This window comes from Leishmania mexicana, chromosome 3, assembly GCF_000234665.1.
Source record: "Leishmania mexicana MHOM/GT/2001/U1103 complete genome, chromosome 3".
Lineage (NCBI taxonomy): Eukaryota > Euglenozoa > Kinetoplastea > Trypanosomatida > Trypanosomatidae > Leishmania > Leishmania mexicana.
In genome coordinates this window covers 339,174-359,295 of record NC_018307.1, presented here as the reverse complement: position 1 = coordinate 359,295, position 20,122 = coordinate 339,174, and the positions used below count along the sequence as shown (strand labels likewise).

General features: G+C 64.2%; 5 protein-coding genes across 5 annotated transcripts; all 5 read left to right on the top strand.

The window, feature by feature from the left end:
• Positions 1–2: 2 nt before the first annotated feature.
• Positions 3–794, top strand: LMXM_03_0910 (putative inorganic pyrophosphatase; the record flags this gene model as incomplete). Its single annotated transcript, XM_003871711.1, has 1 exon — positions 3–794. One exon carries the CDS (start codon positions 3–5, stop codon positions 792–794), a length of 792 nt encoding a protein of 263 aa, XP_003871760.1.
• Positions 795–1,980: 1,186 nt separating this feature from the next.
• On the top strand, positions 1,981–3,069 carry LMXM_03_0900 (putative peter pan protein; the record flags this gene model as incomplete). Its single annotated transcript, XM_003871710.1, has 1 exon — positions 1,981–3,069. One exon carries the CDS (start codon positions 1,981–1,983, stop codon positions 3,067–3,069), a length of 1,089 nt encoding a protein of 362 aa, XP_003871759.1.
• A 2,459-nt stretch (positions 3,070–5,528) lies between these two features.
• LMXM_03_0890 (conserved hypothetical protein) lies at positions 5,529–7,460 on the top strand (the record flags this gene model as incomplete). The annotated part of the gene is made up of 1 exon (XM_003871709.1): positions 5,529–7,460. One exon carries the CDS (start codon positions 5,529–5,531, stop codon positions 7,458–7,460), a length of 1,932 nt encoding a protein of 643 aa, XP_003871758.1.
• Positions 7,461–8,896: 1,436 nt separating this feature from the next.
• LMXM_03_0880 (conserved hypothetical protein) lies at positions 8,897–14,260 on the top strand (the record flags this gene model as incomplete). Its single annotated transcript, XM_003871708.1, has 1 exon — positions 8,897–14,260. One exon carries the CDS (start codon positions 8,897–8,899, stop codon positions 14,258–14,260), a length of 5,364 nt encoding a protein of 1,787 aa, XP_003871757.1.
• A 1,161-nt stretch (positions 14,261–15,421) lies between these two features.
• Positions 15,422–19,315, top strand: LMXM_03_0870 (conserved hypothetical protein; the record flags this gene model as incomplete). Its single annotated transcript, XM_003871707.1, has 1 exon — positions 15,422–19,315. One exon carries the CDS (start codon positions 15,422–15,424, stop codon positions 19,313–19,315), a length of 3,894 nt encoding a protein of 1,297 aa, XP_003871756.1.
• Positions 19,316–20,122: the final 807 nt, after the last annotated feature.

The following is a 20,122-nucleotide window of genomic DNA, read 5'->3' as shown; positions in this document are numbered from 1 at the left end:
AGATGCTGAGTCGAGCGTTGAGACTCCTCAGCAGCAAGTCGGCAGCCAGCGTCGTGGCCCTGCCCGTCTACAACACCACGGAGGAGGGCCCCGCCGGCAGCAAGGCGTGGCGCGTGTTTTACAAAAATGCCGCCACAGACGCAATAGTGTCGGCTTGGCACGACTTGCCTCTCTACACTGGCGCCTCTGCCGAACCGCTCGTCCTCACCTGCGTGACGGAGATCCCGAAGGGCACGCGCGCGAAGCTCGAACTGAGCAAGGAGGAGCCGCACAACCCCATCAAGCAGGACATTTTGAAGAGCAAGGAGGGGCAGCCACTGCGGTACTTCTTGTACGGCGACATGCCCTTCAACTACGGATTCCTTCCCTGCACCTGGGAGGATCCGACGCACATCGACCCAAACACCAAGTGCGTCGGCGACGGCGACCCCGTCGACGTCGTACACATCGGCACGCCGCATCGCGTGGGCACCTACGGACCAGTTCGCGTCCTCGGTGTGCTCGGGCTGATTGACGAGGGCGAGACCGACTGGAAGATCATCGTCGAGTCCGTGTCGACGACGGCGGGCGAGGGCTACGGGATGCTGTCGAAGGTGCCGCAGGAATTGCAAGCGACCATCATCGACTGGTTCGAGAACTACAAGGTGCCGGACGGCAAGAAGAAGAATGAGTTTGCCTTTAACAAGGCGATCAAGGATGCCGAGACAGCGCTTAGCATCGTCGCCCAGTGCGCCTCGCAGTACAACGCCTTGATGGAGGGGAAGTGCACCAACCCGGGCTATTGGCTGCGGTAGGCGCCGCATCGCCTATCACCATTTACATCGGTGCGTGCGGTGACGGTTCGTGGGTGCTGGATAAGGGGTGTGCCACAGGTGCAGCGAAGCACTCGAAGATGGCGAAGGGAGCGGAAAGTAGAAAAGCGAGGACTGCCCACTGCCATCAGGGGGTGGGGGGCACGCCCTCTGTGTGCGTTGGAAGAGGCAAAAGAAGCCCCCCTCGCCCTGCCTCGCCACCACGCCAACTCCCCACCCCATCCCCAACCTCATGATGAACCCTGTCCGCTCTCGGTTCGTCTTGCCCTTTTCGGTTGTCGCTCTCCTCTCGCGCACGGCACGAAAGTGAGCGGAGAAGTAACAACACGCGAGTCAGCGCGCGACACGGTTGGAGATGGTGGACGTGGAGCATGGAGTCACTGCCTCAGTTCTCTCTCGCCCTCCCACCACCCAGCCGTCCCTTCGCGCACTCACCAGATACCGATCGCCGTTTTTCTCTCCTACCCATCTGCACACACACACGCGCACTCGAACCAACGCACAGGTGAACGCGCACCTGCAGAAGCTCCGACCGCCTTGGCCATTGCGGCAGCGCACTTGTCTTCGACGCCGCTTCCTTCCTCGTCCTTCTGCTTGTCCTCCGTTATCGAGGTTACTCTGCTGTGCGGCGAGGCGGAGAGCTGTTTTCTGTCTGTGAAAGATGGTGCCATGTCGGCGTTGGTGCGTGGATTGCGCGCTCTTCCCCAACGCACATGCACGCATACACACGTCCCTATCTACCTGCCTCCACTCACGCATCAACACCATCTCGTGTCTCGCCGCACCTCCCCCTCCCCTTCTCTTCTCTCTCGCGCTGCAGTGAGCCGTCGAGGACTGCACTGCATTGTGGGCGCGGCAGTCCCCACCCCCTCCACCCTAACCCTCTCTGTCTCCCCCTCTTTTACCCATATAGTTCTCTCCCCGTGTACAAGTAACTGTGCCCACCCCAGTGCGCGTGCAAGGACGCACCCAGGCGCATCAGCTACGCCTCGTGCCTTCTTCATCGCAGTCTCTCGACCCGTGCACTGTAGGCTGCGTCCACCGCACATCGACCCCCTTCTCCCTCACACACTCTTATCCGTCGGCTTGATCGACGACTTGAAGCGAACGAAACGGCAAAGGAGAAACCACTGCAAAGATGGGCAAGGCAGCAAAGGGCAACGCGGCGATGCCGGGCAAGCTGGACACGACAGAGGCAGACAAGAGAACCCCAAAGTCCATCATCATCTACCGCGGCGATGTCGGCGTTCACGTGCGCTCGCTGATGCACGAGTGGCGTAACGTCTTTCTCCCGTGGAGCAGCAAGAAGCTGCACGGCAAGAACAAGTCTCTGAAGGACTTCCTCGCCGTAGCCGCCACCTTCAGCGCCTCGCACCTGCAGCTGTTTACGGCCCCGTCACAGGGGACATCACTGCGCATCATGCGCTTCTTCAACGGTCCCACGCTGTCGTTTCGCGTGTTGAGCTTCACCCTTCACAAGGAAATCGTCGCCAAGCAGCGCCGCCCCGTGGCAGTCGACCGGGCCGCGTGGGAAGTGGCGCCGATCGTCGTGCTCAACAACTTCACGCACCCCGACCTGGCGCACCGCGCGGAGGTGCCGCTACTGACGGCCACGTTCAAGGCGCTGTTTCCATCGCTCAACGTGCAGACGATTCAGAGCAGCGAAATCCAGCGCATCTGTCTCTTTCACTACGACCACGTTGAGCACGTGGTGGAGGTGCGGCACTACTACGTGAACGCGCGCACCGTCGGTGTCACCAAGACAGTAAAGAAGCTCTTAGAAAACCGACGCCCCACCAAGCTAGGTACGTTGGAGAGCATAGACGAGGTGCTAGACCGCGAGGACGCCTGGTCAGACACGGACGGTGAGGGAGAGGAAGTGCCGCTTGCGCAGCCCTTCCGCCAGCATCGAGAGCAGTGCCGCGTGAAGCTGCAGGAGATCGGTCCGCGCATGACGCTGCAGCTGAGCAAGGTCGAGAACGGCTTTGCCGGCGGTGAGGTCATCTACCACCGCACCGAGAAGAAGACGCTGCGCGAGGTGCAGGTGAACGCGTCGAAGGTGCGCGCACGCAAGACGGAGAAGGCGAAGCGACGCGTCCTGCAGGATGAGAATGTGCAGCGCAAGCGTCAAAAGCGCGAAGACAAGCTCGAGCGCAAGCACCAACGTCGCGAGGCAGCCGCCGAGGCGCAGCAGGCGAACCCATTCGAGGTAGCACACGGGGACGGCGACGGATACGCCGCTGGAGACGAACAATGAGTGAGAAGACGTCCACGGACGTGATCAGGGACAGTTTGGCATCCCCCGCTCTCTTCCTCATCTCTTCCCCAGGCACGGCGCCTCTGCCCCTCAACGCCCTGGCTACCCTCATCGTCGTGTCGCGCCTCGTAGCTGTTCGTCCCCTTCGATTGCTCACCTGCTGGCGCAGCACGTGTCTCTGCCAGATGTCCCGCGTGTACGCTGCCCACCCATATACGCCCACGCATCTCTCTCTGGGCTGCCTCCGCCTCCCTCTCTCTCCTAACTTCGCCGCCTGCCTCGATTCGAAATATGTAGGTGGGCTCAAGAGCGTGCGGGCTGGAAGAGGTCAGGAGGAGGCGAGGACTGATAGAGATGACAACGGTGATGGCCCCAATGCAACTCGCACGTGCGCGAATCATCTGTGTGGAGGCCCGCTAACAGCGAAGGAGTACTAGCGACTTATAAATTAGAGGAATGAAGGAGAATGAGAGCGAGGCACAGGGGTGGAACGAGAAGGACGCCGTTGTCGACGTCGGCACGTGCGGGACTTATCTTGCCATCGAGGCGAAGGCTCACGCACTGTGGCTCCTCCTGTTCTCTCGCCTCTCTCACACCTTCCCTTCAGCTCCCTCCTGCGAGGCAAACCGGTTAAGCTCCACGTATGTCCGTGTGAGTGCCTTCTTGTTCTTCTCTGGCATCTCTCCTAAGCCGACTCGCTAAACAATACGCAGGCATGCAGAGAGAAGGGAGGCATGCCAGACGCACACAGAGGGAGAAGGGAATGGAGGGGCTCGGGCCGGCGCGTAGGGCGTCGCAAAGGGCCCCGACAGCGTTTCGCTGTTTGTGTCTTCCGTGTGCTTGTTTCGAGTGTACGATGATACTCCGAACCCCCCCCCACACACACACGCACCTCTTCTCCTCCTGCCCTCTCCCTGACGTATAGATGGGATGGAAGTGCATCACGTCGGAGCGCACGCCATGGTCAACCAGAGCCGATGTCCTCCCCGACCCACCCCTGTGCTACGTATGTAGCATGCCAGTTGGTCCGCTGCACCCCTCACCACACCCCTCCCTCCTTGTCACCATCCCGCTCCCCCGCTTTCTTCCTTCCGTATCTCCTCTTGCGTGCGCCAACTCGCACGGCGGCGCCACTCGCTGATCGGTAAGTAATCATTGCCGCCTGAGTGGCATCACATCCGCATGGATACGCAATGGTAAAGGCGTGCGTTGGACAGTGCGGGTGCTGACGACGGACTCTCGCCCCCACTTCTCCTTACATCGCTCTCCTAAGCTAGCGAAGGCAAGTGTACGTCGACCCCTGCGGACACGTATGAGTGTCCTTCCCTTTGCGCACCGCCCATTCATCGTTGCACGGCTCTTCTCGGGGATACGACGGTGCAGCGAGATCGAGGGGGCGGGGCGATCGTGTTTTCTATCCGTCGCCCAGGGCAAGCGCTGTCTTGCTTTTGCCTGCCAGCGCACGCTGTGGTTTCCATTTCCTTGCAGGACGGGGGTGCCTCAGTAGCATCATGGCCTCTTATCCCTCGTCAGCTTCACTGTCCGTGCCTCGAGACTGAGTCTCGCCTACACCACCCCCTTCGTGTCTTCACCTCGTGAGACAGGAGGCTGGAAGAGCGGGTGGCACAGCACTCTCGTCCGTGCGCAAGTACAGGCACATGCGTGTATCGATGCTCCGGTATGAGAGAGACACGCTCTATGCTTGCCGTTGTGGCCCTCTCGGTGTAGGCGGCACGACGGCACACGCACACCATCCCCCAACAGTCGGATCTACGGAGACGAATGTGCGGACTCGCTCAATGGCCTCGATGTAACTCCTCCCCCCTTCTCCCTTCTTCCGTCCATCTCTCTCCCGCTGGTGAAGGAACGGAAGCATTCACCAGCATACACGCCCAATCTGATACGCACCCAGGCGCAGGCACATCTTCGCTCACAAACTGAAGGAGAGAAAGCGCACGTCTACGTCCGTGTGCGTGTGCGTGTCCCCTCTCCAGCTCAGGGGTTGTGGTGTTAGCGCAGAGAGGTCTGCAGAGGTTGGCGCTGTCACGGTAGACAGCGGCACGCTCGTTAAAGGCATTCGACATCATTGAAGCATTGAATCGAGTCCGCGCTTGCGTGCCTGGGCGTGCGCCTCCGCGTGTGACGGAGGCCTGACGGTGAGCCTGCTCCCGGCAAGGGATCTGCTCATCGGTCCTCTGGTAGGAGGGGGGATGCTGGCCGACATCGTCAAGTACGCGCGGTGGCTCTGGGATGCCGTGCTGCTCCCGTACGTCATTACTTCCATATCGAGCCTCGCCTCGGATGGCTGGGAGTCCATCATCCACCTGAGGGAGAGCGTCATCGTGCTCTTCTTCTTCCTGTGCGGCTGCAGCCACCGCTCCTTCCCGCTGTCACGGTCGGCTGTGGAGGCGCAACGATCTTCGGCGACCGCTGCTGAATCGACGCGTGCGAGTGCTCGCATGACGCAGCGGAGCTACGGCCGTGTTAGCGACGGGGAAGACAACGATGCCGACAGCGAGGCAGACGTGAAGGGGGCGCGGCAGCTAGACGCTTCCGTGTCCGCTGCTGCAGCGACAGAAGGAGCCACAGCTTCGGGGCAGTGCGCCGGCGAGGGCGACAGCATCGATGAAGGGCTACCGCTCATTCAGCGTCGCCTGTTGTTTGGCAAGAAGGGCGAAGTGGAAGGGTGGATGTCGGCTGTGCGCAGTCGCCTCCTCGTCCCACCGCATCACCCGCTGTGCACCTCACGCAGTCTTCACCAGCTCGTGAGCATCGTGGTCGGTCCCATCCAGCAGCCGACGGTGTCGACGATGCCAACGCGTCACCCGGAGCCGCAGTGGCCGCCGCACTTTTTGCGTACGAGCAGCAGCAGCGGCGGCGGTATCGGCGGTAGCAGCTTGCTGGGCGACCCGTCAACGGACGACAACAGCAGCTCTAACTCGAGCGTTGCACCTCACACGATGCGCCACCGCACAAACGCGTCGGCGGCAGCGGCGGCACGATACCGTCAGGCCTCCTCGGTCGTCTACAAGCGCGTGAGCAGCCGCAACCTGGACTTTTCGAGCTCGCGCGTCGCGCCGCACCTCATAGCAAGCATCACAGCCCACCATGTGCTGAGCTACCCGGCTACGCGGCAAAAGGTGCTGGTCATCGACCTTGACGAGACTCTGTGCCACGTTTCCACCACCACGGCGAACATGGCAGGTCCGCCGACTTTCTCGGAGGTCATCCCGACCGCCTCGGGGGCGGAGCTCTTCCACGTGTGGGAGCGGCCCTACGCCCGCCTCTTTCTCTCCACAGCTGCGAAGCTCTTTAACCTTGTCCTGTTCACCTCCGCGTCGAAGCCGTACGCCGACACCATCCTGCAGCGCATCGACCCGGACCGTCTCTTGAAGTACCGCTACTACCGGCAGGACTGCCGGCTTGTCCCGCGGGGGCTGCTACGCAAGATGTGCGCGGCAGCAGGCATGCGCGGACTACCCTTGGGGTCGGGCGGGGATGGAGGCCGCAGCAGCGTGGCGCATGGCTCCAGCGATTGCGGCCGCAGTGGAGGCGGCGGCAGCGGTAGCGGCGCCGATCCGTTGGGCAGCCTCTCCTCAGGGGTCAGCATTGGCGGCCGCCACAGCGGTTCTACGACCAACACCGACGATGACGTCAACGAGAGCGGTCGCCATGGTAGGGGCTCCACACATGCGTGGGGCAACACACTCTCTTCCGAGGCCAAGGGACCCTTGCTTGGCAGCGGTGGGACAACAGCCAGCTACCATACACTGGCGGCATCTACTTTTGTTGGCACAGCTGCCGACCGCGGCGGCGTCGACATGGGCCTTCCCGCTGTAGAGAAGGCTGCAATGAACGAGCACGCCAAGGTACTAGTGAAGGACCTGCGGCTGCTCAAGGTGCCGCCGGAGCTGCTTGTCATGATCGACAACTCGGAGGAGTGCACGCTCGTGAACCCGGAGAATACGCTGGTCATACCCCCGTACATCCCTGCATTGTCCAAGATGGCCCCGCCGGCGCGCGAGACGACGCGGCGACGTGGGAGCAGCGGTCGTGACGGCCAAGGTAGCGGTGATGGTGCCGTGGAGGTGGAGCCGCAGAACAGTCTCAAGGCCAGTGACGATGATGCAGGCGGTACACTAGAGGAACGCACCGCTACAGACGCGTCGTCGAATGCAGATGACGGCGGTGCCGGTCGTGTGCAGGCCGCAGACGACGACGACGTCGCAGGCGGCACCTCAGATGATTCCAGCGTGGGCGACGACATCGCCGCCAACGACGGCACCGAGGACGACGAGGATGAAGTGCTGCTTGCGCTGCTGTCACTGCTGGAGTGCCTGCTGGTGGTTCCCGACGTGCGGTCGATCCTGCGGCACGGCAAGCTCTATTAGGTGTACGGCTAGTCTCATGAGCGCATTGGTGAAATTTCCGGTGTTCGATGCGCGGATGCCTGCCGAGTAATTCTCATGTCTTCTCGCCTCCCTTGTGATCTGGTGTTGGGCGGGCGTGTGAGTGTGTGTGTGTGTGTGTGGTGCTCAGGCTGTGTGCTGGCTTGAACGAAGTCGCCTACGCCCTCTTTGTGTGCGTACGTATCATCGTGCTTGTGACGGGTGCACCACCCTCAACGCGGCCCGCCGCCGCCGTCGCTGCAGCCCCTCCCCTTCCCTTTCTCCAAACCATCCTCGACCGTGACGCTTCAGCTTCAACTCCTACCTCCATCAATCACCTTCCCTCTCTCTCTCCCTTCACCGTCACCCATGTCCACGCCGTGCCCACTGCTGCTGCTGCTGCGCTCCACGGCTGCATCGAGAAGTCATGAGCAAGTGCACACACACACACACACACGTACACGGACAAAGCTGCTTGGCAAAGCGTAACCCCGTCGACTCCTCTGCGCCCCACCACCGCGGCACAGCCGGCCGACTGCTGAACTAGGAACACACAAAGAAGAGGAAAAGCCGCGGCCTGGTCGCACTCCCAAGCGTCCATCACCGGCCGTGCAGACACGCTCACAGAGGCCGGCGACAGGCAGGCAGACACGGAGAGTGCCGCGCACATCCGCTTGAGCTCATCCTGAAGCGGGTGCGCCGACACGCACTTCACAGATACGCGCATACACTTGCCCAGGGGGTGCGGCCTCCAGCAACCGTAGACAATGTCCTCTCGAATGTACACGTGGCTCTCTCAGCGCCCCTCGTCGTCGACATCGTCGAGCCTGATGCGCCGCGTATGGCACGTGCCACTCGGGGCCGTCATAGTCACTGGTAGCGCCGAAGCAGCAGCCGTGGTAGAAAGGATAGCTTCTCCTGCGCCGCTCTTCACACCTACGCGGACGTACACGCATGTTGGCATACTGACTACTTCCGGTGTGATGCTGGCGCCGTCTGCGAGGAAAACAAGAAGGCGTCAGGTTATCTCCGCCGCTGATGACAGTGTACCGGCAGCGACGGCGAAGAAGCCGAAGCAGCAGCGAGCAACTCGGCAGCAGGCCCCGGCACCGCCACCTGCAATCGCTCCAGTTGAGCGCGTCGTGCACCTCGGCGATGCTGTGCAGGAGTGGGCGACTCTCCGGCGCCATTGTCGCTGGCAGCAGCGCCACTTAGTCGCCGCTGGAGCGTCCTCATCCTCGGCAAATGTGGCAGCGTCGGAGCGCAGCACGACGGCGGGTAACGCCGTAGGCGCGATCCGTGGGGGTAGCACGGCCTCCACCGGTGGCGGCGGCGGCGGCGGCGGTGGCGCGCTGCCGGTGGAGATAAACGTTTCTGAACGCGCGCAGCTGTTGTCCGCCCTCGCGAACGAGCCAAACGCGTATCCGCAGCTGTACACCATGTTCTACCCACGAGGGCACGCGAACGTCGACGGCGCTCTGCGCGCCAGCCTCGCCTCGCCCACAGCGGTGGGGGAGACGCGGTGGCGCATAGAGGGCACACCGGCTTTGGTGCGCAGCGAGACCGTAGTGATGGAGCTGTTCACGCTGCTGCACGTTCACCACCAGGTTATGTGCCATTTAGACAATGTCGCCGAGCTCAACGAGGCAGCATGGTCCGCATACCTGTCGACGCTGCAGGCGCAACTTGAAGCCGATATGGGGCAGCCGGTGCAGCAGCAGTGCACTTCCGTGGCGCTGGTCTTGCGGACACTGATGAACGTGCATCGAGGGCAGATGGACAGGCGGACGCCCGTCGCGCTGAGCCAGCGCCCGAGGAGAGAGCAGCAGGTCCAGAGCCGAGAAGAAATCGCCCTCAGCAGGCGCGTGCTCGAGGTGCTCACACGGCTGATGGCACCGACGCACGCGCTCGTCCAGCAGCTTGAGGCGGCGGCAGCGGCGAGAAGTGAGACGGGAAAGTCGTCATTTCCTTCATCGGTGGAAAGCACGTATGGCGACACAACCACCTTGTTCCTGGTGGCTGCTGTCAGTGCGGTGGCCGTGGAGGCTGCCTCTGCGCTGTCGCACTCAAAGTCGGTGGCGGCGTCTGTCGGAGCCTCTCCTATCGACGCGGTCCTCGTGGACGAGTGGACAAGGTGGCGCGATAGTGCGCGTGGCAGGCTGGCGTCACACTTTCAAGCGCTCGAGGCATCCGTCCACAAAAGTGGTCTTGATGTGGTAGCGGCGGTGTTTGTGGACATCCTGCGCTGCAGGCGGTGGATCGAGGAGCTCGGCGTGGTCCTCCCGCCGGCAACGGGAAGTGCAGTTGAGGAGGCGTGCCAGCGCATCCTGCTTCAGGCATGTCGATGCACGGAGACCGTCAAGGGCGCAGACCTCTTCGAGTACATCTGCGCACCAGCGGTGACGGCGGAGCTGCGCCGACTCTCACCGGAGCGCACAAGTTACGTGCAGATCATTACGGACGTGTGCACCGTTGCCGCCGCCTACCTCCGGCAGCGACCGCAGCGTGTGCCGCAGTTGGTGGAACGTCTGGAGAAGGAGCACCGCCATGCGCTAGCGAAGGCTGGTGCCCCTCGCCCACCACCTGCGCGCCCGCCACTGCACAGCCCACTGACGGAGCTGCTGTACGCGATGTTGTGCGCTGGCTTCCCACCAGAGTCGCTACTCACCAGCAGTCTCTGCCTCTCGCTGCCGCCGCGCGATGTCATCGACGTGGTGCGGGCGGTGAACCGCTTCTCCGCATCGTGCGCCACGACCTCTCTACCGGTCCGCACGCGCGCGGTGCTCGTGGATCAAGTGGCAGGGATGCTGGCGCAGTGCAACAAGGACAGCTACCGCGTCGTCGTCAGCTCCACAGACGAGCTTGGTGAAGCGAACGACGCAGCGCAGAAGGAAGCAGTGACGGTCGACGCTGCAGCAGCAGGAAAGGTCAGCGGGCATAAAGACGCTGCTGTCAGCACCTTCAACTTGACGCAGCGCATGGCGGCGGGTGCGGCTGGCGCGGCGGCGCTGCCCGGTGCGTCTGTTGTGCTGTCGGCGACCGCGATGCTAAGCCCGCAGTCGCAGGCGGCCGCCGCGGCCCGGCAGCGCCGTGAGCGGAACAGCAGCAAGCGCGGCAAGCGGCGAACTGCCTTGGACGCCACTGACAGCGACGGAAAGGCTGCGGCCCCCTCGGCGATACTTACGCCAGCGTTCTACCGGCGGCAGGTGAGCCATCTCCTCTTCGTTGGTCTGGAGGCCCTTGTCGAGTGTCTTCTCCGTGGCGACGCCGTCGCTGTCGAGATGCTGACGCAGGCGGTGCTGCCACTGCTGCAGCGTGAAGGGCAGGAGGCGGCGCTGGCCGATGCGCTCGAGGTCGTCTGGGAGGGCTTCCGCACTCGGCTGACGGAGATGGGCTGCGATGACGTGAGCGACCTCACCAGTGGCAGCCTGCGCAGTCCTGCCTCGGCAGCCGCTGCTGTAGGGAGAAGCGGTCGATCCCCTGCACCCCCCGTAGCCCTGTCGGAAAACGTCGAGAAGGCCCTGGCGCTGTTGCCAGCGCTCTTCCTGCCACGCCTCACGGAGTCGGCGGTGAAGTTGCTGGGGTCGGGCCTGGAGCGTGCGGGCTCTGGAGGTGGTGCCGGCACAAGCAAGGCAACTGAATCTCTTAGCCACGGCACTGTCGGGGGTCATCATCACTCGTCTACCGCCGCTGCGATGCCGATGTCGGTGGAGGAGCTGACAGAGGTGGCGCTGCGGCTGAGCACGGCCGCCATTCTGTGCGGCATGCCAGCCGACACCGTCGCCCAGCTCACAGCCTTACACAGTACTCTGAATAAGTCGCACGGCAGGGCTGCCGGTGCTGGCGTTGGGGACGGTGGTCAGAGCGATGCAGCAGCCGCGGTCGCGTGGGCGTTTGCAGTCGTGGAGCGGCTAGAGCGGCTGCTGTCGCAGCTGTCGCGGCAGTCGCACGGCTTGACGCGGCACCCGCACTCCGCCCACGCGCGCAACAGCGGCCTCGCCGTTTATCAACTGCTGACCATCTACATCGCCTCCACAGCCGCCGTCGCGAACAGCATGACCCAGTCGAGCAGATCCTCCGCCGTGTCCGCCAGCACGACTCGGCAGCGGTATCGACACTACCTGCTGACGGTGGTGCACCTGCTGTACCGCCTGCGCACCGAGTACACGGTGGTGGTGGAGCCAGCCGCGCTGCGCATGTTCCGCATAGACGTATTTGACCCCGCGCTGACAGCCGTCATGTGCACCCCGTCCCGCGGTACCGATGCGACGCCAGCGCTGCAGATGCCACTCACCACGCTGACTGAGGTGATGGTGGTCACGTGCGTCGCGGACAGCGTCCAGCACGTCTCTCCTGCCTTGGTGCGTGGCGTGGTGGCGGCGGTGGAGCAGCACCTGAAGACGCGCGCCACGGCCCTGCAGACGCCTGAGGAGGTCCCCCACGCGGAGTCGACTGCGAGCACGGCTGACGTTGCCGACACCGCGACTGGTGTGTTGGCGACACAGCTGCTCTGTGCTGCTGCCACGCTGTGCCTCCGCGCTGATGACGCGCTCACGTCGATGCTGCTACAGTTGCTGGACCTGCTGAGTCCGCTGCTTGCCACCTCGCAGACCATGACGGTGCTGCAGCGCCTGCACGCGACTGGCGCACCGCTGGCGGCACCGCCGGTGCGGCGGCTCATCGAGCGCCTTGTTGTAGCTCTACGCCAGGACTTGCATGCAGCGAGGGCGTCTGACGGCGGCGCAGCAACCGCAACACGGCGCACGACGACGGTGGCACAGCGCATCACCACCCTACACACCCTCAGCGCCGTGCAGAGGACCGCTGAGGCGGCCGTCGACGACGGCGACGCAGCGACGCTCCTGCAGCTGCTGCGCACCGTCCCGTACGGGCCATTGCTCCAGTCCTTCTTGAAGCCGCAGGAGCTCGCGCTGCGCCGCTACACGGTGGGCGAGTGTGGCGCGCTTGTCGAGGTCGTCGCACACCTCACCGCTGGCGAAGCTGGCACGGCCAAGGGCAGCGGTTCACAGCGTGGCCTGACTGGAGGCGTTGATGTAGTGGCGACGGAGGCGAAGGCCATGGCCTTGGACGAAGCACGGCAACCGCAGCAGTCTCCACCGAGAGAAGCAAAGGCGGGGCCCGCGGCCTCTGCGACGGTGCGCTGGACGGCGTCAGAGGCAGAGGCGATGCGGCTGCTGCCGCGAACCCTCGCCGTCTACGTACTGCAGGCGGTGCAGCTGCCGTACAATGTGCACGACATTCCGCTGCTGCTGCGCGGCTACGCGGCGCTCTCGGGAGAGAGCCAGCTGCAGCAGCAGGTGCTACGCGCATTCGTCTCGCGCACTATGCGCGCTGCCCCGACGCTGGCACCGGACGAGATCGTCCTGTGCGTTGAGGCTTACTGCGCAGGTGGCGTGTATCATCAGCAGCTCTACGGTGTCCTGCTCGGTCGCGTCGCTGACATGGGGCGCAAGTTCTCGCTGGAGCTCTCGGTGCGTCTGCTGCGGTGTGGCACGCAGTCTGGCAATGCGAGCGTGCGCACCGTGTGCGTGACGGCGGTGCAGCCGATCTTCTCTGCGCAGGTGCGCGGGCTGCTGCAGAACGACCCGCACATGCTCGTATCGGTCGCCTCGACTGCCCTGGCCATCCTCCACTGCCTGCGGGACTGCTTCCCACACGATGACATCGGCGCTGCTGTACTCGCCAACGTCGCGCGCTACCACCACGATGCGAGCCTGCCAGTGATGAAGGCCGCCTTGGAGCTGGCGGAGCGACGCAGCTCGACGGACTACGACGTCGTGCACATCCTTGCCCGGCACTGCACGGAGCGGGTGCTGCCCACCTGCTCCCCCGCGGAGCTGGCAAATGTGTCGTACCTGCTGATCGCGTGCGGGCTGCGCACGGCGGCGGTGATGGAGGCTACGTACAGGCGTCTCAGCGAGGTGGCGCATACCATGCAAGCGCACAGCCTCACTCGACTGGCGCAAGGGCTGCTGCGCGCCTCTGTGGAGGTCGACACGACGGTCATGGAGAATATGTGCAAGCGTATCGTGGAGCTAGCCGAGGAGAGCGCCAAGGAAAACAGCGGTGATGTGGCCGCCGCTGCCCCTCTGACAATGCAGCAGGTGTGCGTGCTGCTTCAGCTGCTGCGCAGCGTCGCCGGTCGCGTCATGACGACCGTCATGACGACGGTGGACGCCCTTCTCGCATATGTGCAGCAAGTGGTTGTGCAGGAACGGCGCGATGGCGAGCCGCCTCATGGTGACCAGCCGCCGTCGTACCAGCCACCGCGGCTTCTGGCAGGGATGACCCTACGCGAGGTGGAAGCCGTCCTCCGCTGCTGCATCGATCTCTCGAGCATGCCGAAGCAGTTCCAGCGACTCACCCACAGCCTCGCCGACTACACGGCCTACGTAATGGCGCAGGACGCCTCGTCGCTTGCTGCTTCTGGAGGGGGCAACGAAGGCCGCCTCCCGAACTCGACGGCCGACCGCCTGCTCAACGACACACTGTTGCCGACCTCCTCGGCGTCTACGTGGTCCATCGGTGCTTCGTCCCTCTCCGCTACGCCAGCGTGGCAAACGGACCTGATCCTCCTGGTCGACCTCAGCGGTCTCTTCATCCGCCTTGGCGAGACCGCACACCCGGTTGTCCAGCAGCTCTTCGAGCGGCAGTACGACCGCCGCGGCATCCTGCTCCAGCGCGCGCTGCTCGTTAAAACGACGAAGCAGTCGCTGGAGGCTGCTGGGCGTGACGTGCACCCAGCGCTTTACAAGCTCGTCGTCGATGGAGAGCTGCTGTGACGCGGTGGCCCACTGGCAGCAGCAGCAGCAGCAGCCATCAAGCCTTACCTATCCCCACCCCGCCCATGCACGTCTCCTCCCTCGCCTGTTCCCTCGCTCCTCGTCTATGCTCGGCACCCGTCTGCTGGTGTCCTATAACGTGGGTCGGGTGGCCTCCGTCTGTGCGCGCATGTGTGCACGGGTCTTGTGTGGCCCCCACTGTTCCCTGTTCTCCCCATCACAGAAGTAGCCCCTACTCGACTGGCATGGTCGTCGCTGTCGGCCATCACGCAGCTGCAATGGTATGCACTTGGGTCCGTGGAGTTTGGCCGGCATCCGCTACAGCGACTGGTGAACGACGGGCAACGCTCTTGCTCGTGTGAAGGCACGCTCTGTGTCTCTCTATGCGGGTGTAGGCGTGTTAACTGCCGGCGTGCGCGTCGTTGAAGGAAGAGCCGCACGTCGGGCGCAACCCTCCGCGCCTCTCTCTCGCACGCGTAGGGCAATGCATACCCTCGTGCCGGTGTCTCTCACCCTCTCCCACCCTCCATCGTTTCCCTTCGCTCTCTAGCCTGTACTCGCCGCAGGTACGCAGCCGTGTCAGGTGACGCAGCGGCGGCGGTGGCGAACATCGAGAGCAACACTCGAAGTGGCACCCACTGACCCCGTGTGCCCTCCTGCGCAGCGTCTGCCTGGCCTCCCCTCTCGCCATCCCTCACCACTGCTGCACGTCCTCTGATCTCGCCTGCGCCCACCCCCTCCTCCCCTTTTCCTTCGCATATTTAAAAGCATTGACGTGCACGTGCGCAGCCGCATCAGCCTACACGCACAGTCGGCCCCATACGCATAGACATAGACTCGCACGCCTCACGCATAGAGGAGAGCTCAGCCATTCGTGCGCGCGTGCCCGCGTACGTGCGCGAGACCCGTGCGGATTACAGCCCCCTTGAGCTGTTCTCCCTCCCCCCTCCCTCCCTCGTGTGCATGTCAGCTCACGCCCAGTTCGCCGAGCGCCTACAGGCGCTGTTCACGACGGAGCTGCGGCGCCAGGGCGTCGCCGACACGGAGGGCTGGGCAGAGAAGCTGAACACCTACTGCAGCTACGTGCCAGCGACCTCTGGCGATGACCGCAGCAGCGGCGCTGGCGACCGGCAAAGGGCGCCGCCGTCGACGGTGCTGGTGATGGACATGACCAACCTCGACGTGGGCGACAAGCCGGTCGTGGCACTTTGTGAGTCCCTTCTGAAGATGGAGGGCCCCTCATCGCGAGGACGCTACGCCGACGTGACTGAGTGGCAGGTGCTGTGGCGGCGGTGCGGTCTCACAGACCGTGTCGTGCGCCATCTTGAGCTGCTCCTTCTGGGGTGTCAACGGCTCACGCTGCTGGACGTGTCGGCGAACGCCTTATCGACGGAGGGGCAGGCGAGTCTGCTCCACGCCGCCGCAGAGGTGCCGTGCGACGTGGTGATTACCGAGGATGCGCGCGCCACGCACAGCGGAAGTCGGGCACGCGAGACCAGCGTCCCGTCCTCCTCCCTCTGCACCCCCTTTCCACGCGAGTTCGCCGAGCGCCAGCGCCACAGCCAGGCGAGCCGCCATCACAGGCGCAGCGGCGGTGACGGCAACGCATCCGAAGGCGCCCACATTGCCAGTTACGGCACCATCGACCAGCAGCGCAGCAGTGGAGAGCGGCGACAGGCCACGTCGCCGCCGGCACAAGCAGCGACTCCGCGTCCGCTGCGCCAGCTATCACCGCCTTTCAGCGGAGCCTCCGCCTCTGCCTCGCCATCGCTGCGCAGCTATGCGAGCGGCAGTGCCGAGGCTCTGCAGAAGCGCCGTGAGGAGCTGTTTGGTCGCTCCAACACCGCCACAGCAGCGACAGCAGCGGTAGCGCCGACCGCAGCCACCGCCTCAGCAAAGGACGTACAGACGCCGGCAAGAAGTGTGGACGTCAAGAAAGGCGTCAGCACCGGCAGCACCACCACAAGCGATGGTATTGTCGAGTTCGAGGCGGCGCAGTCGACGGCGACGGGCTCCCCCGCGGCGACTCAGGAGCCACGCCCGCAGCGGCGGCCTGCGGAGGAGGACACTAGCAACGGCGGCAGTCACTCGCCGTTTACCGCCGCCGCCACAAAAAGCCAGCGGTCTGCCCATCGCACAGGCGCCGCGCACGCGGCCTCCACCCCAGCCAAGGCGGACTCTGCATCACGGGAGCCCTTTGTAGACCGCAACGATCAGATCGACCTGACCGCGAACCTCAGCCCGGTGCTGGATAGTGTTCTGGACCTCTCTGCACTCATGACCTGCGACGGCGCACTGCGGGAGGCACACATGTTCGGAGGCGCTCTCACTGTCTGGGATGTGCTCGAGGCTTACGAGAGTGCCGCGGAGCAGCAGCTGCACGGGTCCGTCTCGCACGGCGGCGAAACCAGCGTGGATGCGGCAACGAGCGCGAAGCTACCTTCCGCGCTGCTGGGCGGGACGACGTACAACGCTGTCACGGTCCTTAACCTGAGTCACAATCATCTCACCGCCCTCTGCGCACTGCCGGCGACGCTGCTGCGCCTTGACGTCAGCGTCAACAACTTGACGGAGCTGAGCGGGCTGCAGGGGTGTAAGATGCTGACAGTGCTGAACGCGCGCCGCAACCGTTTGCGCACCATCAGCGGGCTGGAGAAAAACCTCAGCGTGGCGCATCTCTTCCTGGGCCACAACGGCATCACTGCGGTCGAGGGCGTCGCCCACCTCGTCCTTCTCGAGACACTCGACCTCACGTACAACGAGCTACGCACCTGGGCGTCGCTCCGGATGCTGTCGCTGTGCTCAGCCCTGCGACACCTGCTGCTGCGCGGCAACCCTATCATGGAGTCGGGCAAGCCGGGCTTCATGGCCGTGCTGCGCAACCTCTGCCCCACCCTGCTGGTGGTCGATGAGCACCGCTTGGCTAACTCGTGTCTGGCAGACAGAGCCCTTGCCCAGCGCAACTGGGGTCGACAGCCGAACATGATCAACAACACGCAACCGTACGCGCGCACAGAGACTCTTCGTAGCGGCAGCGGCGCTGGTGCACCGTCGTCGCTGCTTGCGCACGCGGCCAAGGCCGGTAGCAGCGCCTCTGTTGACGGCTCTACCATGTCCTCGGTGGCGTTCACGTCGTCGAGACGGCGGGAGGGCAGTCGGCCGGCACCGTTTGCCGCCGGGGACGAGGATGCCACGGATGAGCGGTCGATGAATCTCCTGCACATGCTCACGCGCGGGGTGACGGCTCCGACGGGCTACGGCGACTCTGTACGCAGCCAACACGCAGCCCAGCAGATGGCGCAGACGCGGAGGGAGAAGGAGGCGCAGGCGCGGGCGGTGCGGGAGCGGCGACTGACTGCCAACGGACGGCTACTACGAGGAGCAGTTGTGAAACAGCTGGCCGAGGAGTCGCGCAAGTACCTTGAGGACACCATCGTGCGCCGAATGACGACAGCGCAACAACAACTGCAAGGGAGCCACAGTGCGCTGCCGGACGCTGGCGGCCGTAGCAGTGATGCAGCCAGTGTGGCCGCGAGCAACCTGATGACTCGCCACGGTTCGGTGGAGCGCAACGCGTACGGCGGCGTGGCACACCCGGAGCGGATGGAGAACCTGATGGCAGACGTGATGGGGTACACGGCGGCCTCGCCGGAGAAGCGACAGCGCGCGTCGATGGAAGGTGGCGTGAAGGACAAGACGGATGCTGAGCTCCTCCGCCGATACAAGCCACGTGCAGCGCGGCTGCGACGTGATCCATCAGCGAAGCCACCGCAGTCGTTGACGCTGGAAGCCTCCGCAGGGCCACCATCGCAGCAGCAGCGGCAGCAGGCGCCGCAGCGTCGCACTGTGAGTACTGGTCGCGCGCCAAGTCCGGCTGCCAATGGTGGTAGTGTTCTCCACGGCCCGGCCGTGGTGACTCGTGGACAGTCAGCAAGGAGCACACACCGCGACGGCGATGACGCTGCGCTGGCGGTGCTCTACGCAGGCGACGCAAGCGGACGTCTCTCAGGAGAAGCCGCACGTGGCGCCAGCGGCTCTTACGCAGCGCTGCACACCGCGGATCAGCGTCAGCCGCGTGCCCCGGAAGATGCGGAGATCGAGTGCTCGCCCATCTCCAAGGATCCACAAGCGCGGGTGGTGGCGTCGCTGAACACCACCGCATCCATCCTCCACGATAATGTCCCGCTCCACCGCGTGAACGACCCGCCGCACTCCGCGCACCTGCGAACACCACCGACATCGACTCGGAGGCACCCGAGTCCCACCGCACACGCGCGCCGCCACCCCACACCGCAGGACTACAGAGATCCGGCAGAGGTGGATGTGACGGCTATCTACCCACCCAGCCGCACCCAGAGAAGCCCCTCGCCCGGTGTCGGCGGTAGCACGCAGAAGGCACAGCTGCAGCGCTATCAGCGCATGCCTTTGCGCATGAATGCGCCCACGTCGAAGCCGTCGAGTCACTCGAGGTCGACCTCCGCCGCTGCACTGTCGGTGGCATCGTCTGCAGGCGCGAGAAGCCCCTCCTTGCGACCGGTGCACATCGACGACGCTCAGCGTGCGCGCGTGAGGAAGTGGGTGCAGCAGCTCCACGAAGACACAGATGCGCTGCAAGACGCGTTGCAGACCCTCGTCGACCTCCTTGAGGCGCAGCGGCAGAAGCGCATGCCCGTGCCCGAGTCGAGCCGTGAGCTGCCACCGACGTACCTACAGGAGCGGCGCCGGTGCGTGCAGATCATTCAGGACAGCGGCATGCTGCAGGACACATATGTGCCGATGGACGTGGTCGTCTACTACGGCCTCAGCAAGGCTGAGCTCGAAGGTCAGACGGATCGCAGCATGCAAGTTGTCACCCGTTGTGGCGGAAGCACGGAGGTCGACGAGCGGGCTTGGGCACGCGAGGTGGCGGAGCGCTCCGACGTGCTGCGGCAGGTACACCTCATGGGAGACGCGAAGACGTGCCTGCGATACGTGGCGCTGCTCGTCGGCGACGGCCGCGAAAAGCTGCTGCAGCAGTACGTGGATCAGTTAAAAGAAAGCCTGCGTAGCGCCTAGCGCTGCAGCTGTCGTAGCGCCAACTCCCCTGAGAGTCCGGCGACACACAGATGTGTATTAGAGGCCCCAGATGCGTGTGATCACACCTGGAGACAACTCTACGCAGTCATAGAAATTCGCGCATCAGCGAACACTCATACACGCACAAGAAGGCACGGCACACCGTGACTGGAGGTGGCGGTTCGGCGGCTCATACGGAGCATGGGTGACCGCCCCTGTCCGCCTCGGCACCTCCCCCTCCTCATACCACCACCTCTCCTCGGCACCCTTCCCCCTCCCTCCCTCCCCGTTGTCTCCTCGGCGCTCGATGCCGCACTGCCCGCGCGGCATCTTGTCTGGCCGCCACGCGCGTGTCTGGTCAGGCGGGAAGCAACGGGCATAGGGACGAGAGAAAGCGTGTGGGTGGAAGGCGGCGGCGGGACACATGACGGCCCATAACAGTGCTGGCAGCGACGGCGGCGGCGGCGAGTTTTCCAGTCCCCCGCCTCCGCCAGCAACACGTGCATCACGCACACGCACGCGACGGTGAGGCGCACTCATGCTATTCGTTATGAATAAAGTCTCTCTTCTCCGCCCCTCCGTCTCCTCCAACACCCAACACACACACCGGGTGCAAGCGGGCCCACAGCTGGGAGCGATCGCCGCACGTGTGCCCTCATAGAACTCCGTCTGACCAGGCGAGAGAGGCCGCAGGGTGTCCGACGCACGAAGAAACACGGTGCTCACTCTCCCACCCACACGGTGGTCAAGAGGGGGTGGCTTGTCACCATGAAGAGCAGCCAATCACACATCTCCTCCTCGCCACCA